The sequence below is a fragment of the Boleophthalmus pectinirostris genome, unplaced genomic scaffold (genome assembly GCF_026225935.1).
Source record: "Boleophthalmus pectinirostris isolate CB_2022bp ecotype Guang Dong unplaced genomic scaffold, ASM2622593v1 HiC_scaffold_14, whole genome shotgun sequence".
In the NCBI taxonomy this organism is placed as follows: Eukaryota; Metazoa; Chordata; class Actinopteri; order Gobiiformes; family Gobiidae; genus Boleophthalmus; species Boleophthalmus pectinirostris.
In genome coordinates this window covers 9,559,605-9,583,768 of record NW_026571047.1, presented here as the reverse complement: position 1 = coordinate 9,583,768, position 24,164 = coordinate 9,559,605, and the positions used below count along the sequence as shown (strand labels likewise).

General features: G+C 38.5%; 2 protein-coding genes across 2 annotated transcripts in view; one reads left to right on the top strand and one right to left on the bottom strand.

Annotated features, from left to right (window-relative positions):
• Positions 1-268: 268 nt before the first annotated feature.
• On the bottom strand, positions 269-17,029 carry frmpd2 (FERM and PDZ domain containing 2). The gene is made up of 27 exons (XM_055150433.1): positions 16,906-17,029; positions 16,601-16,767; positions 15,566-15,631; positions 15,320-15,499; positions 14,417-14,492; positions 14,107-14,182; positions 13,875-14,019; positions 13,733-13,804; positions 12,634-12,808; positions 11,686-11,821; positions 11,473-11,608; positions 11,013-11,165; positions 10,749-10,934; positions 10,516-10,675; positions 8,960-9,040; positions 8,693-8,800; positions 7,723-7,839; positions 6,679-6,857; positions 6,194-6,271; positions 4,957-5,050; positions 4,785-4,870; positions 3,974-4,169; positions 2,305-2,519; positions 1,643-1,709; positions 1,071-1,220; positions 904-985; positions 269-364 (listed from the first exon to the last, which is right to left on the bottom strand). The coding sequence occupies exons 1-25, from the start codon at positions 17,024-17,026 to the stop codon at positions 1,183-1,185; spliced, it is 3,108 nt and encodes a 1,035-aa protein (XP_055006408.1). The 5' UTR covers positions 17,027-17,029; the 3' UTR covers positions 269-364; positions 904-985; positions 1,071-1,182.
• Positions 17,030-20,438: 3,409 nt separating this feature from the next.
• The window catches only part of mapk8b (mitogen-activated protein kinase 8b), a 37,976-nt gene continuing 34,250 nt past the window's right edge, over positions 20,439-24,164 (top strand). Inside the window, exon 1 of the mRNA XM_020924412.2 lies at positions 20,439-20,695. The gene's annotated coding sequence lies outside the window, so the exon portion shown is untranslated. The remainder of the gene's footprint in view (positions 20,696-24,164) is intronic.

Here is a 24,164-nt window from a genome sequence, read left to right as displayed (position 1 = left end):
AACATTTGGGATCATTTGCAAAAAAGGGAACACGGGCTATGATGGTAACCAGATGTACTACTGGGGTTTCAGCGGTATACAAGAACCCTTATTTACAAGGGCCCATCACCCATAGAGGAGCATGTTTGTGTGCGCTTCTCCACTGTCAGAAAGTAAGTGACTAAATGCCATGTTGGGTCATCCATATTGCGCCAGTGGATCCTTAGGGAGAGGTAGTGTTTATGATGGCTTGTAAAAAAAACACAAGAAGGTAAATGTGAAGACAATTCTATAAAGTGTTTTTTGAAAATGTGTGTAGGTGCATGGACTTTGCGTGATAGTTCATTGTTGTCTTCTTTGCGTACTCGTAGTGAGGTAGCGTCATCTGTAAGAAAAAAGAAATGTCTATGAAAATAACTGAACAGGCACTTTGGCAAGCTGCTTTGTGGTTTGTAGTGCTTCATCACCCTCTTGTGGTTAATTCATGAATAGCAAAATCTCACAATTTTCTGAAGTTCTGACATATAATGTAGATTAGCAGACAATAATTGGCTTGTGGAAGGAGCATTCTTTGTCCAAACAGTTAGCCATGGAAATTAAAACTCATTTATTTAATAACTTTTTTGTAGACATCTTAATTTTTTATAAAACTGAACTTTATAATGGACAGCAGCAATTACCACTAATAAAGCTTGATTTTTTTATTCTACCCCCCCAAAAACGAGTTAATTCTTTGATAAAAATTTGCGACCAAAATACAAAATGCTGTCTAAGTTCCAGAAAATCCAGCACACAAAGCAATGCAAAAGTCTCCTGTTTTGTATTTTTGTGACAACAATGAGAATCTTTGTAGATGAAACAGATTACCTAGATACATACTTTTTGCAGAGGTTTACATACATATTTAAATGCACTTTGCCTTACCTTTTCACCTTATTATCCTCAAATCCCCCGTAAGCCCCCATGGCTCTTGTTTATCTTCTATACCCTTCATACAATACAGTATCTATGAATGACATACAAATATACTGTTACAGAGCAAGTCTTTTCTCAGTATGATGAACTGTTTTGCAGAATATGTTGTTACAAACCCATCCTTTCCAAATAGGACACATGTAATAAATGACAATCCCAGTGCTGATCAGAAGAACCAGGTCCATCCTTGATTGATTGAAGTACTCATTGCCGACACTGGAACATTGCTCAGGTGCCAGTGAACTGATCAATACTAGGAAGGACCCCTGCACATAACACATAGTAGATGTTTGTACTGATGAGTTGAGCATGGAGAGGAATTCTGAATACGGTACTACAAAAAGAAATGTCTAGCTAAATTAAAATAACTTTTAAGAAATTAAGAACATTTTACTTTATTTGAGTAGATTCAATTTGACAAGTAAAATGATCTACCAATGGAATAACTGTTTTTTTCTTAATTCAAGCAATCAGTTTATGTGCAAAGAGTTTTGTTACTCTTATCATAAGTGTAGCAAGCTTAGCAGTATTTCATATTTTAAGTACAAGTCTTGTTGCATTGGTAGATAATTTTACTTGTCAAGGGAAATTTACTCAAATCATGACAAAACTTTCTTAATTCAAGTAATCATAACTTGGCTAGAGTTTAGTTTTTGCTGTGAACACTAGAATATGTACACATACATACCAGGGTTAGGTCGGCACAGAGTCAGACACACTTCTGACGGGGAAGTCTTGAAGATCTTTAGCACCTTCTAAAAACGTACGAAATGTGTTATGTTTTTTCAGTAGAGATCAGGATTGTGTTGTCATACCTCATAGAATTTCTTTCAGCCTACTGTTGTGAAGATTTTATAATGCTAAACTTAGCATTCATTCAAAAGTATTCTGATTGTGTGTGGCAGATTTATTTACCAGTAGTGACCCAGCAGATTTTAAGATTTTTTTGTTTGTTTTACTTTTTATATTGTTGTTTTTGCTAATGCAGCTCTATGGACGTTTGGTACATTTTGCCAAGTTTTTCACATTTGATCTGTATTCCCATAGTTCTGACAAGAGTGCAGAAGATAGATACTATGTTAAAATATTTTGCACTTAATAACTTGGCTTTTGCAGTAATTGCTCAGGGCCACAGTGCAACAAAATTTTGTTCTAACAGCACAGTTTTATATCTTGTTTGACTTCATCAAGATTACATGTAATAATAATCTGTTAAAGTTCATAAAAATAAACATCTTTACATAGAGTGTAAAATCCCTCAGTCATCCAGGTTGAATCCATGGAAAAAGGAGAAATTAAATTTGTCAACTGGACATCTTTACATAGTGTACATAAATCTGTCATGCATACCGGATAACTGAGTTCCTTAAGTGATTGTCCGTTGATGGCCAGTAGGACGTCTCCCTCCTGGATCTGACCACTTTGCTGGGCTGGCTGACCAGGAAACACCTCTTTGATCCGTACCAGACTTTTGAAATCCTTGCGGGGCGGGTCCAGCTCACACATGAGGAAACTGAAGCCCAGCCCCACTGCGCTCTTTGTCAGAGTCACCTCCTGGGTGTTTTCTGGTTTTACACAGGATAGAAAATGAGGACTTTTATATTAACTTCATAAAAGCTATAACATATAAAATAAATATAATGTTAACTCTATATTTTCACAATTGTAAAATCACAGGCAACCAACACAAGCACACAAACAGTACAGTCACACAAGTATATCAAAATAAAAGCAATATTAATTAAAGCTGCCCGTGGTGATCATGGCCCTCGTTCTAGTGCAGAGGCCCCTCCAACGTGACCGCCGGGTATATTATTGTTCCCATGTCCATTGTCCTCCATCAGAAGTTAATTTAATCCCCAAATTTTGTACAAGTTGTTTATTGTCGGCGTGCTATAGGCAAACAGTAAGATATATCCCAAAAAACTGATAATTTTTGTGAACCTGTGTCTCTAGATCTGACATACAAAATGTGAGCTCATTTGGACCAAAAACCAGGGACTTGCAGTGACGCGCAGTCAAAGAGGTGGCAAATTTTTGATCCAATATGGCCAACTTTCTGTTCATCAAAGAGACACACGCCAATTTAACTTTTGGCTTGTCTTTTTCACTATCACTGTTCCGAATTTTGTTTGCCTACACCAAACTTTGCTTATTCTCACTCCCATACTGGTTCTCTTCTAGGCAGTGCTGTTGAGTCAGGTCACTCTGGACACTGTTGCGATGCCTGGTCAATCTCATACCTGGTTTGGGGATTTTCGTCAACGTTTAGGCTTTTAAAGTCGCGATCATTTGCAAAGAAAAATAATAATAGAAAAGAGGAAACGGCAGTTACTCTGTTCCTAGCTTGGGCCAGTAATTATTAAACAATTTTCACAGTCAAAATAAAGAGACTTTACTGGCATTTTTCTTCTGAAAAAGTTTGGAAAATCTATCATTTTATAATCAATTAAAATAAAGCTGAAATATGTTTTTTTTTTTTTTTTTAACTCCTACAGATTGCATAGGTCAAATAACATAAATATGTATCGGCAGCAAAGTATAAATCTTATGCTGTGACTTATTCCTGCTGTGATTAGACTTTAACAAAATTACTTCCTGAAGGATTAACAAAGTATATCTATGTCAAGTAAATACTGAGAGCAGTGGCACATACACAAGGAACACTAAGGCTTAAGTAGACATCATCAGGAACCGGATAAAATATTTTTGGATAAATGTTTGAAGTAAAAAAGTGTTTTCTGTTATTTACCCTTGAAGCTTTCCTGCTTGATCACTCTGATATGGCTTAAGCAAACATAAATAACAGTCATCATAACATCATAAGGACTAAGGCAGGCTTAAAGTCACTGCTGCTTTTGAGTGTTTTTTTCTACACTAGCTGCTTTGAGTAGAGCGAGCTAACAGCTGACACATGCATGAGTGTGCCTAATGGATAAGAGAAGCCAAAAGGATAAGGAGGTCAGGTCAGAAGATCAGCACCAATAGGTAGTGTGTGAAAGTTCACCTCAGCCCATACCTGCAGTGACAAAGCTGTACTCTCTGGACACGATGGACGACCTCTGGGAGGACTTTTTGGAGGAACATCTGGCAGAGCAGCGGTTGTTCTTTGGCTGAGTGGATGGGCTGTTACTGGAACCACTGCTGCAGCTCTCCACACTCAAAGACACTCGAGGCAGGTTTATGGACTCGCGCTCCACTGATATTACCACCACCTGGACGAGTGACAAGACACATTTAAAGACACATAAAGTGTGAATAAACTCACCTCGCGAAGGCATACTAGATAGTTATGAGCAAAATCAGAGGAGTGACAGTAGCTCAGTGAGTGGTTAGATTTTTAACTAAGAGATCGATGGTTCTAGGCATTTTCATACCTTGAGTGTATGGTCAAGTATTTATCACATTGTGGGGACTAGTTAAAATATAAGTTAAAATATTTGAATACATTAAGGTTAGGCAAGTACTGACTAGGTAAACATTAGGATCAGTCTCCAGGAAATTAATGCAGGTCAATGTGATGTCCCCAAAAACACAATGAAACCCAACATGTGTGTGTGAATTCCAACTATAAATATATAAAATATATAACTAGGTTAAAAACACACTGGTATTGCATACTAAGTATTGAATATAACTTTAACCTACAGTTATTAGAATGTTAGAACCAAACTGATGTATTTTGACTTTCCTTAAAGACAACAAAATATATGTACCTAAAATGCTGAGTGAGCAGTTATTGTAGATGTAGAATGGCATTAACTTCTACATCTTGTACATTCCCAGTTTTCTAAAACAAAATCATATCGAAACCCAATTCTATGGCTTACCTCTCCAGTTTTACTCAAACACTCCACAGCTTGTTGGTAGGTGAATCCCTGGAAGCGAACTCCATCCACCTCCACCACTCGATCACCTATCAGAGAGAATTGTAAAAGTCCAAATGTGGTAGGACAAAATATAACAGTAACTTTTACTATTGTGTCAGGATTGTTTTATTACCAACATGTAGACGACCATCTCTCTCTGCTGCCCCTCCTGGAACAAGGCTCTTGATGTAGATTCCTCCATTTGGCAAATTGGCATTAGCGCCACACTGAGAACACAACATGCATGATTCCAACTTAAAGGTGCACTATGTAACTTTTTGGTTGGGGGTCACCTGCTTGTATCTATAGATATGTTATTGCTCTGCCTGGAATGTTCCATAGTATGACATTAAATACCTCTATCTTATATGTATTCAATTACATGCAGTTTAATAGCTCAAAAATGCCTAGAAAAACAGGCATTCTGACTGTGAGTGGAGTTGACTCCACAGATGTGACCTGTAACTTGGTCTGGTTTGGTCTCCATGAAGAGAGAAAGGCTTAATATTATACTGTGAAACATTCCAGACAAAGCAAAAACATCTCCATGAAGAAAAGCATTTGATGGACGCTGAAATACCTGAAATACAATGTTAGAACGAGGCACCTTTAAATTTGCTACTTGTCTGTCCAACTTAAAATAGTAAAGAAAAGCTTTTAGACAGTTAATGTTTAACATAGCAAACAATAAATTATACATGCAACTATAAGCACTTAGCTCCATAGTCAGTAACATTATATTTAATCAGATGTACTGGTACTTCTCGGACTAGTTTTCAGACAGTATATTTTTACTTCTATTTGAACATAGAACATATGTACAACACATTCCTCCAGATATTATTATTTTTTTCCTGTTTTCCTGTGTGTCTATCCTTTCTCAGTGCTAGATTTTGTAAGTTTTTTTTTTTTTTGGCCTTGCACTTCAATGAACTTTACATTATAAATCAAATTTTTCAAATCTTATGTCCAGACATTTATTCTTACTTAAGAAGTAGTTTCAACAATTATGTTTTACCTTCAGCTGAGGAATTTATTGGACTACCACTTTGTATTTTTACTATAATACAATAATATTATTTTTAAGTAACTTTATCTTACATAAGCACAGGTTTTGTGCTCTCTAGCTACCTCTGCAGAAATGTTAACACATTAGAGCACATTTAAGCTGGGCATATTGACCAAAATAACTAGCATTTACAGCAAAGTTTTTCATTTTCAAACATGACACTTTTGAAAATAATCCCCTACAGTGCAGATACTGGTGGTAGTATTTGATCATAATCTCTGGTCTTATCATAATTTTAACATTGCAGAGCAAACCACAGACCATAGAGTATAATTTACAAAAGATGTAACTTTCCACTCACAGAAACGCTGATACCCAGACTTCCAGAGATCTTTCTCAGCTCCACACTGATCACTTCTGGCCTTGTGCAGTTTCCATCCTGAAACCATCAAATGAAAAAAAACAACCCTAAATGTAGGTTATGAGGTCTAGGTTTTAACAACTTTGAAATACATTTGTTAAAGAAGATCTAATTATGCATTTGTAAGTATTATAGTACGAAACTATAACAAAACACAATACTGATCTTAGACAACTTAATAATATAACTGTTCAAAACTGCAGAACTGTCAGGTCACACCTCTTCCTAAGTTTCACCACAACAAGTAGCACATTTTTATTAACGTGCTTAACATTTTTTAACCTTACAGAGAAGTGGGTGGCACTCAAGCCTCAAATGCAAGGCAATAAAGGAATACTCAATTAAAATACAATGAGGAAACACCTTCATAACATGGCTAAATGCTAATAAAAGAATAGTTAATAATGTCAATTTTGAAGTCTTACCTGTGCCCCCATGATGCGCACTTCTTTGGGCACGTGGAGGCGGTTGCTTGTCTTGGGTGTGGTCATGACTGACACTAAATCGTCTATACTCTCATCTCCAGAGCGACTGTCTGTGAGCAGGGTTTGAGACTCTTCATTCCTCAGGACGGGAGAGCGCATGCTGACGGGGCTTAGGGCAACTGTGGAGAAGCAAATGCAAATTCAGTCCAGTCTTATGTCTGTATAAAAATGGAAATAATGAATGCAGCTTTATATTACTGACCAAGTTCCTAATCACACATTTGTTTAAACTGCAATGACTGCTCCTGTTATTATGTCCCTGAGCAAGACACTTCACCCACATTACCCGCACAGTTATAGCATGTAGTATGAAATACTACCACCTTAAAATGCCTCGTCACATCTCAGAAGCTTAACAGGGTTATGTTTAGTTAGTAGAGGGATGGGGGACAGCTGGGGATACTGGGTACTGTAATGGGGTGACAATTTGGCAGTTAGAACCCTGCTCTGACCATTGCATACTGCTGTTGTGTCCTTTGATTAGACACCTCACCCTCCTTGCAACCAGTGTTTATTAAAATGTGTTAGTGTGAGTGAATGCGGGGCAACCAATGGACATTTGCCCATGGTTACAAACTGACATGTTTACAGCATGTATTATGTATGTTCATTAACATGCCTTATCCTGACCAATTAAACTAATAATAATGTGGTAGGTAAAATCTGCCACTATTGTACTCCTGGTTTGTTATCCTGTTTTTTTTTCTGATGTTCTTGTACCTTTCCTTTGCAACACTGAAATGTCCCCATATTGGGGCACATAAATGTTCTCTTGTTCTCATTTATGGTGTTACTTTTGACTGACATGGACTTAAATGTTTTTTTGTAGTTTTGATGGAGGCCTGTGAAATGTCATCCTTAAACAATAGCCTGTGCTAGGAGAAGTGATTTCAAAGTGGCATGTCCTTTGATCAGTGAGCTTGTGTCCCATTGAGACCAGGGCAAAGTGAATGACTCCTATTACAAAGCACTGTTCCAGAGCACCTTTAGCCTGGGAGACGATGAGCTGCACCTCCTCGGGGCTGCTGTGCATGACCTCTGCCGCCTCGCTGAAGGTCACCCCCTCCAGGCTCACGTTGTTCAGGGAGATCAGGCGACCACCTACAGGCAAAGGGCACACTCACACACTCTACTCACGGAAGAGCTACTAATGTTAATATGACCTGTCTGGGAATACTAGTTGTAAGTTAATGCTTTGTGTAGAGCAACCATCTCCCATGGACATAACATGGACGTTCATGATGTCTCATTTATCTTGCACATATCATTCAAAACACTAGTTAACACACATAACCTCCATACACTTTCACTAGAGTCATTTGGATGATTTCAGCCCTGGAATTATCAATCTCTGCTAAACTAGAAGTAAAAGGTAGCTGTTAAATTGAAAATGCTTCATGACATCACAAGGTGGAACACAGCATTTTAAGATTTGGATATGTAGACAGACTAATAATGCATGATTACTCAAATATGTGTGAATAAAACAAAACACAACTCCTCACATGTTTCAGATAAGCTAACAAGAATCAATTTTGTACAATATAGAGGAAGACTTATCTATGTCAGTTATTTTTAAAAATCTAGCTTGTTTTACAATTTGTTTATGGAACAAAATCCACAAATCTGAATCTCAGTTTACAGTTGTTGCCTTTACCTTTGTGTAGACAAAAGCATTTGCATAACCTCTGGCAAGTCATTTTAAATACCTATCTACTTACATACTACAAAAAATAAGCTTCAAGCCTGCAAGTCTTGACTGAAATCAAAGTAATCATTATTACCATAATGTGTAACCAGAAATTAAGTAGCCAAATTAGAACGCGTGTATAATCAAATGAACTATTCTAAAAGTAAAGCAAATTAACATATTTTATTGTTATCAGCTCTTTTAAAAAAATGTATAATGTTTTTTATTTACTCTACTACAATCCGGGTATTTTTGTTTGCATACCTGTTCGGATGCGTCCGTCCTTATCAGCAGGTCCTCCAGGAACAATGGAAGCCACAAAGATTCCTAGGTCATATCGGCCCACTGTGTCTTCACCAACAATCACAATACCTGTATACAAGTTCATATGTATGACAAGATTTATCATTATTTATACTATTTTGTTGTCCATTGGTTGTAACTGAATTTTATCAGTCAACTAAAAGCTAAAATACTCACAAAATATTCAAATATTTAAAACTTTATATCTTGAAATTGTAATAAATTTACCCAGGCCAAGTTTAGGGTCCTTTTTCAAAGTGACACAGATGACTTCTCTCTCTGAGGATGTGCCTACTTTGGGTGGAGTTTCTGTTGGGAACAAAGTTACATAAATATAGAAGAGAAAACCTGCACCAGAGCTAACAAAGGCCTCTGGTTGTGTAATGTTGGTCTAGATGTAAATGTGGAAGCTAAGTGAGGGAGGCAGCGGTGTATTTGTGAGTACCTCTAGCAGCAGGGGAGCCTGAGGGTGCTTCAGATCCACTCCTCTGAGAGCAGGAAGGAGAGCGCATCCCTGTGCTGCTGCGCTGACTACTGGAGCATGTACTGCAGAAGACACATCAGTTTTCTCTGACAAATGAGACTAAATATAAAAGAGGGGTGCAGAGCCAAGCCAGGCACGAAACAATAGGAGTATTAGCTTCTACCAGTGCATCCTGTTGTTAATGACAGCTGTACTTAAGAGATGTCTTATCAGAGGAATTTTTCCACAACGTGGTCAATAAATAACTTTTTTTCTGATTATAAAATTTGAATCACTGGCCTATGTGAGTATAATGTAGAGTAGCTCTAGCATTGTTACCTCTGTTCGTTGATGCTTGCTCTTTGCATTTTGAGGCGAGCCTGTATCCTTGCGGTGACATCATCACACAGTTTGGACATGGGCTCCTCCTGAGGTGTGGTGAGGCCGCTATCATCCTGAGGAGTCTCTGAGCATGAATAGGACTTCAGACGGCTGCTTTGTGAGCGACAGCCCGGGCTGTATTGCACCATGCTCTCATCTGGAGACACAAGGGAAGTCAGAGAGAGTGCTCTTTTATATTTGACATATCCTGGCGGTACAGAATGAATGTGCATTAGTCAGCCTTTTTACTAAAATGTTCATATGGGAAGATATTTATGATAAAATTTTTGTTAATTATTGTGCTTTTGAGGGGGATAGGCAGGTCTGGGCTCTTTCCCATTCCCTGGCAGACTTTTTAGTGCAAATTTGAATAAAATTAGATACTTGGTCACATTTTTATATAGCGCTTTTCCACATTCAAGGCACTCAAAACGTTTTTCAACAAAGAACCATTCACCCATTCACACACACATTCATACACCAGCGTATGCAGACACTGGGGGCAAGGTGGGTTAAGTGTCTTGCCCAACAACATAGTGACAGTGTTCATCTGTGGGAGCTAGAATCACACTGCCAACCTGCGGGTCAGTGGATCTGACTGCTCAACCAGTGATGTTTTATGTCAAGAGTGGGATTCGAACTGCCAACTTTCAGATCAGTGGACAAACACTGAATGATCACTCATTCCCCATATCACACTGCCATTATGTGCCCCAAGCAAGAACTATACATTATACGTATTCTAATGCTTCACTCTTTATGCTTCAGTCTTTATGAAGTACATGATCAAAACACAGTAATCATAAACCACCGCCAATGCAAAAACATCTCCTTGGAGGCAAACCAAGTCATAAAATATCTTAATTTCAAAAACATTATCTAAAATGACTGCCTTTTCTACCATCCATGTCTTATCAGTGTTCTGTGTGCCATCACTGACCAGAGATAAGGTTGTGGCTGAGTTTTCGGGAGTTCATCTCATTGTTGAACTTGTGCTGGGCTGAACACAGGTCACACAGGTACTTGGCAATCTTGGATCTCTCCGTGACAAAGGTGTATTTCTTCTTACTGCCTCGGCACTCGATCACAAACTTACACCTCTGAAACCAAACAAACCAGTTATTACTCAAAAATAATAACTATAACTGTTTTGATAATCTTAGCTGAATTCACCGTGGAGGAAATGGTGGCTGTCTCTCTCCAGTAGAAGCTCTGGTTGGCGAAGCGGGAGCCATCTTTCACCTCGTAGACGATGACTCCTTTGGCACAAACTCCAAGAAGGATCTCTCCCTCCAAAGGCCTCTTCTCTCGTGTCACACGGTGCAAAAAGACGCCGTATTCAGGCAACTGCAGGCACACCTGCACATTTACAAGGAGTAAGACATAATACATCTTTATATTACTATTATATGTTGATTGCTTATAAGCATTTTGAACCTTGAGGAACTCCAGCTCTGTCTCCTCCGTGAGCATTTGTGCATTGTTGGTGTGAAGTCGCAGTAATTCTTCCTGAATGTAGGGCAAGGCACGTTTCTCCATCACGCTTTTGCACACGTACTGGTCAGGCCGGTAGTAGTTTCTGCCATACATCTAATAATATGATAGAATATCTGTCATATACAACTGAAATAAACAATACCATGTACAACTCTTTCTGATTCGAGTAAAGGGTGTTTGTACAAAATTACATTTATTTGTATAGTGGAAATGCTTCACTTTAACTATGAATTTTGTCATTTCACCCAGCGCTATTTGTAAACTCTACATTTCTGCTCTTTTGACCTATTCCCCTTTATTTAAATGGACTATAGGCAGATGTTGATGGTGTATTTGTCCTCTAAAGTTTCTAAATGAACAAACACAGAGACATCAGACAGAGCATACTGTGTTGCCTAACCTCAGTGCAATCTCCATACTCAGCCTGGAGAGCCAGTGCTCCCAGGTACAGAGCAGTCTCCTCATGACAGGCCAGCCGGTCCTCCAGCAGGTCCCTGCGCAGCTGCAGGTAGTACTGGTGACGTGTCTGCTTGTGCCTGGTACAAACATATACTGTAGAAATATATCTGAACAAGGACATAACAAGGATGTAGTTCAATAAAGCTGTACTTACAATAGTAATGACATATCGTTGACAAAGAACTTTACTCTAAAGAAAAGGACAAACGTGGTTGTAGGCACTTTCTTCCAGGTATCTGGGGCAACTTTGGAGATCTTTGTGTCATTGTCCACAAAGAAAAACTCATTATCTGAAAAATGGGAATTAATAACATGTGTGCAAGACTTTTTGACACTACCCTCAATACAATATCCATATTTCATTAAAGGTTGTGTTTTGGTGGAGGGTCCGTCAAATGCTTTTCACCATCGAAATGTTATTGCTTTGTCTGGAATATTTTGCAGAATTCGTATAGTACTAAACAATTCTATCTTCATGAAGACCAAACCAGACCATCTGGATAGGCAACCCTACTCACAGTCAGAATGCTTGTTTTTCTAGGTATATTTAAGGTATAAAAACATTTGTAATTGAATAAATGCAAGGTAGAGCTGTTTAATGTCATACTATGGAACATTCAAAGCAGAGGAGTTACCTTTCCTTAGAAACACACAGGCTTAAAGGTGAACTAAAAGCCTTTAAAACCTTTAAGAATAACATGTAACAACATATACCCAACCACTATAACCCTAACCTTAACCCTTAACATGCATCAATAATCCAGTGCTGTAGAATTAATTGTGACCCATATGAGTTGAGAATGACTTTATAAAAATAAAAATATGTTGAATTTTCTCTTAATAATATTCGTTTAGGAATGGTCCATTGTAGAAAAGGTAGTATATCTATACAATGTTTTCAAAAACGTTGAAGTCAGTCGTCAGTCGAGTGCCTTCAGACCACCTTTGCTACTGTCAGCATTTTACATAAATTTGTCCTTTCCCATAAATTGGATATACTACTCAAATAGTCAAATCAAATCCAATTCCAATACAAAACCTGGGCAAAAAAATGTTTACTTAGGTTATGTGTGTGTGACTAGTGGGATATCTGCTTCCTTACCATCTATATAAGCAAGGCCGAAGTAGAAATGCTCCACCAGGTTGGAGTGGGCCACGATCATGTCAAAGACGTCTCCTCCTCTGGATTTGACCTCACACTTGACCTGGATGCTCTGACCGCTAGGCATCACCACACTCAGTTCCCTTTGAGTGACCGGAGACTTCCCCTTTTTAGACTAGGAACACATCATATACAAGAAATACTAGAGATGTAACTACTGTATTCTGGATATGTACATGACTGGTCAAAAATCAGATAACAAGAATGATCAGACAATCCAATAATTAGATCTGATTATTGATGCACGTCTGCACAAAATAAATTAGGTCAGATTTTTTTTGCAAGTATTTAAAAAACAAGTACTTAAGTAATCAAGTATTTACACCACAAGTTAAAAGAACGCTCTAAAAGAACGTGTTTGAAATACATCTGAAAAGTGTTCAGATAAACTCACAGATCCAAATGTTTCCTCAGGATTAAAGCTCCTGCTCCTCCTCAAACAGAGCTGGAGTTGCGTTTTCTTTCAGTCACACATTTGAGTAACTCTTTATTATTAGTCTGTCTACTAGATTTTTTGAGTAAGTATTTGAAAAACAAAGTACAAAGAATTTTAAAATATTTGCTTTGATCTGTAAAATTTTCACTTAAATTTTTGTCTTTACAGCGTAATATTTCCTTGGCAAAAGAAAACAGATTACTCACATCAGATGTTTACTGTTTACATGACATTTTAATAATCTGATAACTCCAGAAATCAGATCATGATCTGATTTTTGTATACAAGTAAACATAACAATTTTTTTCCTAAATGTTGTGAAAGCCTACAGCATTGTAGAAAATCTCATTAAAAATGCCCTAATAAGCCTTTTGATTGTTGCATTTCAAAACATTTCAGCATAATGATTAGAATGTGACTGCCACAAAGCAGAGGATAATTTCCATTTTCCTATGGGTCATTACTCTGATACTGTTTCAAAACAATCCATTTTAATCCTTTACTATTTCTTTACCAAACTTTTGATGTCACAATATTTTCCAGAAAGTTCCAATATCCTTACTAAATGGTATTCTAGTAAAACAAAAAGGATCATTCACTCACCAGAATGGATCCAGGCAGTTCAAGCACAACCGGTGGCTCATCTAACAGACGTACAAACTCTGGTCCTATGTCCTGGAAATGAAAACAAAAATACGTTGTTACTTTACTCACAGAAAAATACATCAGTACATTCTTATCTGACCTTGAGTTTCTTGTCATTGAGGCTCATAGTGGAGTTAAACTGAGAGAAGGACCTGGAGTTGGCATGGCGACCTCCGTCCAAATAAGGACTGCGGGGCAACTGCCAACTGCAGTATGAGTCCTGCTTACGCGCCGCCATAGAGTTACTGCACACACAGAGTTGAATGCTCACATACAGTTTAAAAGTATTTTCATAGTTCTAAACGATACTATAAAATCAACCCAGTTCTTACCCAGCTGGTTCAGATGGAGAGTAAGGTGTCAGGGTCTTTTGCTTTAGGGCCCATGGAGAAGTGCTAAAGGAAGCTCCTAAAAAGATATATTTTTCTATTAATTAAATATTTACCATTATTCACTTAATCAATAATCATAATTATTAGAACAAAAATTTTCCTCCTCTATACAAAGAAGTGAGCTCACTTGAGTTGAATTTCAGTGGGCAAAGTATCCCATTGAAATGTTTCCATATAAAATACAATGAAAACCCCATAGCAAGTAGGGAGCTGCATTTTTCTATGAATTATTTTTTGAATCAGCACTCACTGTGTAATCTGTCCCGGACCATCTGGCTGCGGTCAGTCAGCTGGGATCCACTCTCAGACACAGAAACATTATCAACCTGGAATAAACACAATTTTAGACAACACTTATGAATACAACCAGAAAGACTATTCTGATCTGCCACCTGCTTGTCTCATCTTGGAGATGTTATTGCATTACCTGGAATGTTGCATAGTGTTGCTTTAAATGTATGTATGTTATATTAATTCAGTTGCAGGTGTTTTTATTTCTCAAAAACATGCATGCATACAGTGAGCTGAGCCACTTGTCCACAGATCTGACCAGTAAATTGGCCTGGTAGGGTTACCTTCTTAACCTTGCACAGCTAGATAGATTCTCGCAAAATTTAAGAGTTCACAAACTCACGACAATCCATCTTGACTTACTCCTGCTGTAAGCTTCAAATTTGCCCAGCAGCTGGCAGACCAATGACAGAGCAGTATTGAGATCAGCCTATCAGCCTATTTTAGTAGCATGGAACAACCTGACAAACTGCTGGGTCACTACTATCTTAATACTTCTGAAGGAACGCTAAGTTTATTATTGAGCATCTTAAAATCTCCTTTGGTTAAACATTAAGTTGACAACTGACTAAGAAGTTGTGCAGTGACACAATACCTACCTGTGTTCATTCATTTAAATGAAATTAAACTATGAATATAAATTCTGATCCTATGCCTATCACCACTGATGCCAGACAATCCCAGCACAACCATAGGCCACTTCAGCTTCTCCTTCCTTCACCACCATCAATTTCTAAACCCCAGAGAAAGAAATTTTCCCAAACAAAGTCATCTCCCTCAGCTCTCTACAAAATCTCAGTCACAATATACAAACTGGACAAGTCTATTTTTGCATCATTTGGCTGCTGCTCCAGTGACTCACCGCGCTCCGGCACACGTCCTCCACCAGCTGCCGGACACAGCTCTGGGCCGGGGGCAGCATGGCGGCCTTCTGATGCAGCTCACAGCTCTCCAGCACAGTCAGCAACTCAGGCCTCCGCACACACACCTCCTCACACATACTGAGCAGCAGGCCCTCCAGCTCCGCACTCAACTGCACCGGCTGACACACAGAGGGTTAGAGGGGCCAGGCACAGTTTGACATTATCTCACAAGGTTGATATAGTACCTGATTTTGAGGTAGTTGGTAATCCACGCACCAGTAAAGAGTCATCCCCAAAGAGTACACAACCATCTGAAAAAGGCAGTTTGAGCACGTTTTTGCGTTAGGTTACAATGATACCATATAGAGATGGTCTGATATGATAATTAAGATTTGTCCTGCTGTTGTGGCAGATATTTATAAAAGAACAGAAACAGAAATTTATAATAGAATCTATTTTCTCTTATATTTGGTGCCAACTCTTTAGCTTCATTGCTATTCTATTCTAAAAATATATAGGAAATAATATCACCCGGACATTTGGTGAAATTTTACTGATAAATGAAATCATCCCTGATATCACATTACCATAATCACCGACGTATAATGGTGCTAATACGGTAATGAATATACAAAGTTCTCGAGGTATTTGAATAATACTTATATTTTAATATAAATAAAACTTTCAGATTTCAGGTCATGCAATATCCAATATTTTGGCAAAAAACAGTTTATGTAGTATCAATAAGCATTAAAACAGCAACACTAAATCACAAAACAATGGATTAACATGATGTCAAATGAGTCATCTTTATCCTAAAATATCAATCAATCCAGATGTACAGAATATTAATGAAAGCTCAAAAAGTCAAATAGTTAAAGAGGCTTCCCATTCCTAAACTTTTCGAGCCAGAACCTCCAATATAATTATGCAACCGGCCAGGGAACACCACAGCAAAATGAATGAAAATGAAATTAATCTTTTGTAGTAATTTCACTTTCAAATACTGTTATGAAATACTTGATTAAAAGCAGTGACATAATTTTGAAATTATATTCTACAAGTTATCTTGTGACTCTCAGATCAGTGCCTCATGACCCCATTTTAGGAACCACCTTACCAGACCTTTACTCTGTCAAAATACAGTTGTTTTGACCTTGTTCATAGTTCATGTCTATGTATTTGTGGGGTCTTAGAACATGAAACAGAAGCACTCAAAAGTCCAATGTCTTCTTAGTTAAAATTCTCTATTTGGCTGACACATTAAATCCAGCTCAGACCTTTTCTGTGGCGATCCGGCTGGAGGCGGCGTGACCCTGCTGAGCCTCAGGAGCAGTGAAAGAGGCTGCGGCATCTTCATAGCGCACACAGCTCTTAAAGGCCACGTTCCCATTGGCTGAGAGCAGCACTGAGCCCGGACTTAGCACGCTGCACATGTTCCCTGAACCTGAGGGCCACAGTTCAACAGAAACAAAGGATTTAGTCATTAGGAAGCGTTTAAGCAAAGTCAGCTGAGAGGCCTAGGAAGGATGACTCTTTCACCAAAGTCAATCTGCTATGACCTAATGAGGGGCAGTGTGCGTACCCTTTTTGGAGATGTCCAGTAAGGCCTCTACGGTGGCCAGGAGGAGGCACCAGACCTCATCCTCCTCCAGCGGTGAACCCCGGGCTTCCAGCACCTCTGCCAGGGTCACAAAAGTACCCATGCTACAAACAAGAATGGAATATATTGTACTGTTGAACGGACAAGTCAAGCAAAAAATTCTTCTGGAGCAACTGTTGATGGATCATGAATAGAGAAACTTAACAGTTCAATATGCAACTTTCTCTGGTGGAGGGCTTTTCTCATGCAAAAGTTACTTAGATTGAAATGTTCTGCTGCTTGATTTGAAATCCATCTTGCATTTATTCAAATAAAACAGACCTCTTTAATTAATCTAAAATTGCTTTTCTAAGCTTTTAACCATGTTGTAATTGTGTTCTATCATCATTAGCCCACTCAAAGTTGTATTTTGATTCATGCATGTTTTCACTAACCTTGTAACGTCCTGCATTCAAGGCTCGAGTGCTACCTAGTGATTAGTCCTAGTGCTCCAGGTCACAGATGTTGGGTTCAAAACTGATTTAGCCCTGATTTAGCCCTTTTCAACAGTAAAAACGTAGAAAATCTACTGCTTGCTACAATGAAACGATGAGGCTTCTCAGTTCTGTAGTGTTGATTGCTGGACCTGTTAGTAGTTGACCTGTTTCTATTATTAGGCCAATCAAAACAACAAAATGAAAAAATAATGCTCTGTGTATATTATTGTGTATTACTAAGTACCGCTCAAAAAGCATGATAGGTCTCCTTTAACAATGTTTTCACTGTTAAAATACTTGTCCTAGTAGCGTCACCAGCTGGTCGTTATGGAGGTTTTATACCATATATGTGGAATAAAACATACAACAAAACAATAGCATAGACAAAACAATAGCATCTCCAATCCGACAAGAAGATTCTGGACCTTCCATCTGAAAACTTGCATATGAATAACAACTGTTTGCTGATTTTACTGCAGTATTACCATTCTAAGGCTGCATTCAAGGAAACAATACAGTAACCCACACCAAAGGTCAAGGGTGAGAGTTTCAGTGAGACAGGCTTATGGATTTAGAGCAAAGGACCTAAGTGGGCGCAGCTACAAGACTTCCGCTTATGATATGATATTATAACATTATTTGAAAAAGTTGATTTATTAAACTACATGATTGTTTACATTTCAAATAGGATCTATCTGACCTTGAGAAACTTTGGAACAATGAACCCTCAGCTAAGACATGCTAGCACAGTCAGTTGAATCCAGTTAAATACTATGTTCTCAATTAATAGTAGCAGATTATAAACCACTGAACAATTGGCAGATACTTTGAGACACATAGTTCTAGCTATCTTAATAACAACTAGATTTTCTTGCATTGTAGCATTCATGTTGAACCCAGAAGATGCAAGGAGTCGTCTTTATGTGGCAGTACTAGTCCAAACAGGCCTATATGCCATTCTGGATTAAGGCTAGATCAATCAATCAATCTAGACATATGGCAAAACAGCGTTAACTGAGTATATCTACTTGGAAATTCTTGGTAGAACATTATTACAAGTTAAGACATCAGACATCACATTGTGCCAAGAGACTGTGCTCTCTTAATCAGGTTAAGTATCCCAATCTATTTGATACTGCACACCAGGGGCTACAACTATTAGCATTAGCCTATGGAAGCAGTTCTGCAACCAAATATATGTTACCCAATGTTAACATAATTAACAATAACTAAAAGAAGTGATCTCACATATTGTCGTTGCACAACTCATGAGAATGTATAAGCAGTATGTTGCATATTTAAATTCTATAATGATATGCAAATGGTATGGAGTTCATTTGTGTCCAAAAATTTCACATTATCATGAATGCACAAATACTGTGCTAGATTTCTCATACAATTCAAACTCTTGAATAAAATTCTTATCTATATGGACAGTCTTTCAGAGAGGTAGATCAAAAAGCAAGAAACTCCCAATATGGTGCCATGTAACGAGAAGCCCTAGTGCTCCACTATCTTCAAAAGGTGGTCCTATTACTAATATTCCATCCAGAAGAATGCATAGTAACGCTTTATGACCTACCTTATATCATCCGGTATTCCAGGAGAATGCCTTTAAGTTCCTTCAGACATCCACTGTTTGGAACCTAATCCTTACTCTGGTTGCCGCCATGGCACCTCTGCTTGTGTCCGTCATGGCAACAGGTCCATCATGCGCTCTCATGACACAACAATCATCCCTTCAATAAACACCTTTTAGCTCTATAGCATAATTTACCCCTCGCTCACCAGTAATGACGTGTCGCTTCTCTGTTTTCCGTCATTTTCAACTATTTTTAGCCTGGCCAACATAAGAACTTAATTGGATTTGCAGGCCTGGCTAACGGCAGAGGAAGCAAAGCAAAGGAGTAAGCTATTGTAGGCGGTAGGTATTGTACTAATCTGATGTTTCGAACGGCAAGTGACTCAGTCATTGTCCCACTTTCATCTACACCCCAGAGTAGATTAGTACACAGTAGGGGGGAACGTAGCCTGTAGTTGATCTGTAGAAAACTGCCATTGTTTACTAGGGTAAAAATTAAAATGAGCGTGGTGCATTCAGCTACTGTATTTAAAGCTGGTTGTAGCTAAGTCTGCAACTAAGGTTACATAAAGGTCAGTTTTTTTTTTAAAATTAGGAATAAGTGTATATTCATGGGTTGAAATTTGATGATGTGGTTTTAGATGGAGGGTAGGAGCCTATATAAGTATAACTGAAAAAGCCACAAATGTTGAACCCTATCATTATTTTTGGCTCCACAAACTTGCCATATTAATCTTATGGCTTAGAATCCTTTTAACAGGCAACAATGAGGTATTTGGTGGAACTGTGAAAAAAATCATTTCTCTTTTGTTTTTGTTTTCTGACAGAGAAGACAATTAATATTAGAGGTCATTACCTCCCACATAACTGACTATTTGGGGATGGGCATTACTTTTGAACTCCATAGTATACTTGCCACTTCTCGATGATGATAGTGAGGTTAAATTGGTCAAAATGCCTATCCAGAATCTGAAAATGAAATAAAAATATAGCTTTGTTAAAATACAAAATAATAAAAAAGTCTTTTGATATTAATGTTTTTGTTAATACAGGCTATTGTTTTTAGCCCAATTTACACTGCAGTCAGCAGTGCAACAGCAATGGAATTGGTGCTGCAATTACTTATTTTCCATAAATGTGCATGTTATATTGTGTGACATACCAGAACATAAAATATAAATGTATAAGTATAGTATAAAAATATGCATGCATAAACCTTTTTATTTTTTTCAGTTTGATTCAATTCACCAGCAGTAAGCTTTCTTATACAAGTTTGACATTTTGAATGACATTGAAAAATTCCAACAAATGCAAAATAATAACTTTTGTTTAAAATTTAAAGCTGATCCCCATGGACTGATCTGAAAAAACGTTGCACAATCGCAGCTTCCGTTTTACCCTGCTCCTCCCGGAAGCACGCAGGCGCTCTTGAACACTGCCTGCTCCTCATTGTGCAGCCGAAGGAAACATCGGAAGGTTTCGACCAGACGACGTCGGTATGAAATGGCAGAAAGTGCTTGTGTCACGGAAGCTCTGAAAATCGTGTACCTTCTAATCACACATGTATTTCGCGTGGATCCCGGTGCGCTAGCGTGAGTGGAAACGTGGATTTACTCCCTCCCGACACGTCCATTCGGGTTCTCCAGCGAAAGGAAGGCACACGGGCGGCTGCTGCTGTGGGTCGGACTCTGTTGGAATTAACCAGAGGAGAGGGGTGAGCTCCACACACTTTTGGATGTTTTCCTTCGTGCGTGAGGCGTGTTCAGGCTTGTGATCGCCAGGTATCGGGGTGGGAGAGTGCGCCGCTGGGGTCATATATAGGGCTACAATGTAAAACGCGTGTGCATCTGTGTTTGGAGTATGTTGGAACAACCCTGGCCTAACGGGAAAAGAGAGGCAGACGGAGTGGCTGCGCTGGGAGGCACGTTTACAGTAACCTATCCTCGTCAGGGCGCACACCAGCCCTGCTTCCACCCGTGTACCAGATCCACCAGCCAGTAGCACATGCGAAAGTTGAACCGTAACACCGTGACCTCTTGTTAATGCGCGCGCAAAGACGTGAACATATTCTTTTGCACATGCTAGGAGGAGGACCCAACACGCCCATGTTTTGATGAGTTTAAATGGCACAGCGCATAACTTGGCTAGTTTCATTAGCATTGCCAATATCACCGTTCATTTACCATAGCTTGAATTTCTTCCTATAAACGTTGCGTAATGTTCCCATATGGTGCGTTTGGAACCAGATGTGCCAATCCCCCCCATGCTGGTATCGGTACAAGGTAAATGTTATGAAATTGTTGACGTTTTTGCTGTCGTGCGCTGGGAGTGACATACATGTACGTTGCAACACTCCTTAAGCGCGCATCTCCTGGACACGATTCCTTATAGTCACATTTGATGGATACTGCCCCCAGGCTAGCTGCACTGCACGTTGCTAGCAAGTTTTGTTAGAATGACTGTGCCAAGGGAAAGAGAGCTGTGAGCCAAAAGCACCAAGAAGAAATCCGATTCCTGCACCAAAAACTGGAAGGTAGACTGCAGAGAGGGATTAAGGTGTGGGTCTTCTGAGAGGTGGTGACAGTCTGGGAAGCTAAAATGATCACTGCCTTTTGTTTGTTTTCTGCCTTATGATTTATGATTATAATGTTGTCTCCCCATCAAAAACATACCCAGAATTATGCTTTGTTTCAGTCAAACAGTCAAGTTCTGCATATTTAGACTGATAATGGAAAACGCTCTGTTCCACCTTCTGATATTATGTGGTAATACAGTAAATTGCTCCACTGTGTTTTTAAACTCCATACAACTTCACTAGAATAGTTTTGATAATTTCATTCCTCTCTACTCAACTAAAGGTTAAAGTTAGCTGGTAACTTTAAAAAAAAACACTAAATGACATCAAAAGGTGGAACAGAGTGTTTTGAACTTTGCAAATGTAGACAGTAATGTAGACAGAGTAATAATGCATGATTACTCACTTAAATGTAACAAAACAACTCCAGGTGTTTTTTGACGCAGTAACGACATCTAACATGACTTAGAGCTCACGAGAGTCTATTTTGCATAATATAAGCCCTTTAAGTCTTGAATTTATAGGCATGTTATATATTCTCTCTGATTCATCACTGCTTCAAATGACGTTGACTTGTAGACAAATCAACCAAAATAGGTCCCACGTCATATTATAGTCATTGTGCATTATATTCCACGACATAACTAGTAGAAATCACTAGGGATTTCAAGCCCAGAGCAAAGCCAATTTAAAATGCAGTTGAATTTTTGACCTCTATGTTTGACCATTACAATTGTATGTTTATTGCCTGTCCTGACAGGCCAGTCAATCAAACCTATAGTGGGTAAATTTTGTTCTGTATGAGCAACTGTGCAGGAAGCATTATATGTTTTGTTCTATAGGTGGAACTGAGGCTTTTGTACAAGTTATAATAGACTAGGGTTGAGAAAAGTACTGAAAATCTGATACAAATCAAAACTAAAACTAGAATCAAAAGTACATACTCATTTGATCAAGTCACATTCACATTCAAAAATGAACCTTTTCTGAATAGCTTTAGAATGATCTTGAGCTGTATTAGAAGTGTAAGACTAGCACCTACCTACCTGGACCACTTTTATTATTATTATTATCATTGTGGTATTGGTTTTGAGTATGAAGTCTATTTGAGTTTGAAATTTTAGTATAATGACAACACTATAATAGACACTTGTTGATAAACAATACTTACTAGCACCTATTTGGGACCCCATTGCTGCACATTTAACAGTACTGGCTGAAGTGTTGAATAGTACTGTTTTTTTTTTTTTTACTCCCAAAAGGTATGTAAGGCCAACTACTTAAATTGGCAGAGGCATAAAGACATTTCTCAAAGTGACCTCTGTGATTAAATTTACGCCCTCTCCCTCCTACAATCTACCACCATGAATGTGTGCCAAATACTGTGTGTGCACCCTTTTCCTCTTCTAATAGACGTGCCCTAAATGTTCTGGCGTTTGGCCCGGTTCCTGCTACTTTGCAAAATGCTATGCAAATTATAGCTAAGGTTTTGGTGTTAGGGTGTTGACAGGCATTTGTAAATGCATAAGATTGGAAGTGACAATGGTTCATCCAGAGCGGATACAGGTGAAGAATGCAGTTTCTTCTCAGTAGGGCCAGGTGGTGTGGCCAAAACAATTTTTCAAATTTTTTCCTTGTATTAACCAATTATTGTTTCTAGTTATTGTAATTTTCCTCATGAAACACATAAATATGCCTTTCAATATTTAATTCAGGAGCATATTGGACAGGGCCTTTTTAACACAATATGAAAACTCTGCTCCAAACCAGATGCTTCTACTGACAAAGAATTGGAGTGTAGATGTTTGCAAATAAAAATGAGTTCTGAAAAGATTTTATTTGGTTAAATAAAATAAAATAAAAAAGACATTTCATTATTTGAAATGATTGAATTTTGACTTGATCCAAAAATGTATTAATTGCACTGGCACAGCCCTCTGTAGTTATGTCTGGAAATGGTACTGTAGAATCAAGTATACCTGTTAACCTTATTGAAAACTTAAAACTAGGGAGAACAAGTCTGACAGAAGTAGCTGTTTTTAGTGAAAAAATTTAACTTATAAAAAAAAAAAAAAACTACTCCAGTTCTCCAGTGAGTGATGCTGCTGCTTGCTGTGTGGACAGAATGATGGACAGTGGAGAGGTGAAGGCCGGTGCAAATCAAGTCAGCCCTTACTTGTCCAGAGCTGCTTCTTCACCAAAACGCAACGAAAAATGGTCTCTTTATCACAAACCATTCAACCCTGGCTGTCTCTTACATTTGACATTGTCAATTTTTCAACTTCCAGTCATTTATATATTATATTCGTATTCCTCTCCACCTGCAGACTGTGTGGGACTGCAGGCCTCTACATGCATACTCGTATAACGTCTCTCCAAAAGCAGGATTTGGGCTGACAGGCTGACACGCGGGCTGTCATATCGCTCTGGCCCTCTTTCACACGCCGTCACAGATCCAGTAGGCTAACACTTCTCCACATCAAAAACAAAACCACGCCACAATGCACTCTGGGAAATGTGGTAGACGTGTTCAGCCGTGCACTGCACTAGCAACATTGTCTCAACTTGTATCACACCAAGCAAAGTGGTTATTTTTGGGAGGATAAAA

Excerpts from the sequence above, each read along its gene's own strand:
- frmpd2 (XM_055150433.1), bottom strand. The coding sequence starts at position 17,026 with ATGGGTACTTTTGTGACCCTGGCAGAGGTGCTGGAAGCCCGGGGTTCA. Across the intron at positions 13,805-13,874 it reads TCAATGACAAGAAACTCAAG|GACATAGGACCAGAGTTTGT; the intron begins GTCAGATAAGAA and ends TTTCATTTCCAG. Across the intron at positions 11,609-11,685 it reads AACGATATGTCATTACTATT|GCACAAGCAGACACGTCACC; the intron begins GTAAGTACAGCT and ends TGTTTGTACCAG.